Source organism: Agrilus planipennis, unplaced genomic scaffold (genome assembly GCF_000699045.2).
Source record: "Agrilus planipennis isolate EAB-ADULT unplaced genomic scaffold, Apla_2.0 scaffold730, whole genome shotgun sequence".
Taxonomy (NCBI): Eukaryota; Metazoa; Arthropoda; class Insecta; order Coleoptera; family Buprestidae; genus Agrilus; species Agrilus planipennis.
Window position 1 is genome coordinate 11272 of NW_020439380.1, and position 1752 is coordinate 13023.

At 32.0% G+C, this 1752-nt stretch overlaps 1 protein-coding gene across 1 annotated transcript; it reads right to left on the reverse strand.

Annotated features, from left to right (window-relative positions):
- Nucleotides 1–436: 436 nt before the first annotated feature.
- Nucleotides 437–1746, reverse strand: LOC112905785 (probable ATP-dependent RNA helicase DHX35). The gene is made up of 4 exons (XM_025978885.1): nt 1664–1746; nt 1151–1459; nt 897–1050; nt 437–601 (listed from the first exon to the last, which is right to left on the reverse strand). The coding sequence occupies exons 1-4, from the start codon at nt 1713–1715 to the stop codon at nt 475–477; spliced, it is 642 nt and encodes a 213-aa protein (XP_025834670.1). The 5' UTR covers nt 1716–1746; the 3' UTR covers nt 437–474.
- Nucleotides 1747–1752: the final 6 nt, after the last annotated feature.

Sequence of the window (1752 nt, forward strand, 5' to 3'; positions counted from 1 at the left end):
AGTAACAATAGTTTTAAATGTGCAAAGGTTTTTTTTACTGCGATGTAGTCTAGTGTCGATGCCTTCTTAAATAGGCATTTACGGTATGTGACTGTGCCTGATTCCAAAGAAAAAGGAGAGAGGAAGTCTTAGGAGCACCCACTGGGGAAATTCGTCATATGCAGCACAATAACATTGCAGTAAAGGTAGGATTTATTTTCTTTCAATTAAGATATAGGATATTATAGGGCAGGTGCATGTGTATATAAAAGGATGAAGGGGTTGGTTCTGGTTCATCTAAAACATTAACAAGTTGCACTAAATATTACAATGAAACCTGAAACTAAAACGTTTAAGGTAGTCATTCAATTTTGAATTTTGTCGCTAGATCTTTTGAAGGAGCTGTATGCCTTCTGATTCTTTTAATTAGATAAGGTAATAATTACTTAGACAAATATTTATTGAAATAATTCAATTTTTCTAATACAATAACAGTCAGTAATTATAACAAGTTGTTTTATGATAAAAATGTGGAACCAACTCTAATAACCAGTCACTATTTATAACAGTCAAGTCCCTCATAAAGAGTTTTGTTGTTTGTACCACTTCACAAAAGAGTAACCTAAAAGAAAATTATTCCATATTGAGTATACCTCGCAATTCTTCCTCAAGAAAACTAAAGGGATAAAAACTATTTCTTTATATAATAATGTCAACATTTCCCTTTACAGTATTAAAGGTCCATCGAGATAGACTGTGTGCGTGACTTTCATAATCTACCCTAATGAAGATTTATCACTGTAAAGCGAAACGTTAGCATGATTACGTAAATAAATTAAAAGTTTTTATTCTTCAATTTGCTTGAGTTTTTTCCTCATTCCAAATTAAGTTCTGTAAAAAATAAGACAATAACATACCATTGGGGTTGTTCTATAGTGTATAAAACACTATCAGGGTGAATATAAAGTTCAATGTTTCCTCGAACTGTCTTATAAACGCCAGAGTAATGTAAATAGGCTGCATTAGGAAATAACCCAGTTACTAGACATTTACATATAGCCTCTGTATTACCTAAAGACAATGTTTTAACAATATAAAGCACCTTTAATTAACTACGAAATAATCGATAATATAGAGCTATGTTACTGTTTATTTATTTACAAATAGTTACCTTGACACGAAATAAGTGGTATGTTGTAGTTAAGGGCCATTTTTTGGAGATTACTTCTTACATCTGCCACTCTTTTCATTGCTTTGTAATTGATAAAATTTTTGTGGCAAAATCCTTTATCCATTTCACTTTTAACAAACGCTGAATATATATTCAAGTATGTTATTAAATCCCCTTCGGCAACCTCAAAATTTCTTCTTTGTATCCTTGACTTTGCAATCATATTTCCAGTAGACGGTTTTGTAAAAACTGATTCAACTTGCAGCATTGAAATTATTGTTAGTATTTCCTCTGAGCAACCGAAATCACCTGAAGTAAAAAATTATTAATAAAGGAACTTCTGTGGTCGGTTACTTGACGTTACTCATCCTTCTGAAGAAGCTAACAGCATGAACAGCGAAACGTCAACTAAAGCCAACCGACCACAGCGTAACCCGGAAGAAGTTACTAATAATAACAAAGTCTGCACTCAACAATTAGTGATGTACTTAAACAATATTTACATTCTTGTACCTGAACTAAATAGTATTTTTGAATACAAAGGATCAATAGCAAACTCCGCCATATTAAAACCCAAAGGGTTGATTAATTCTCCCTTTATA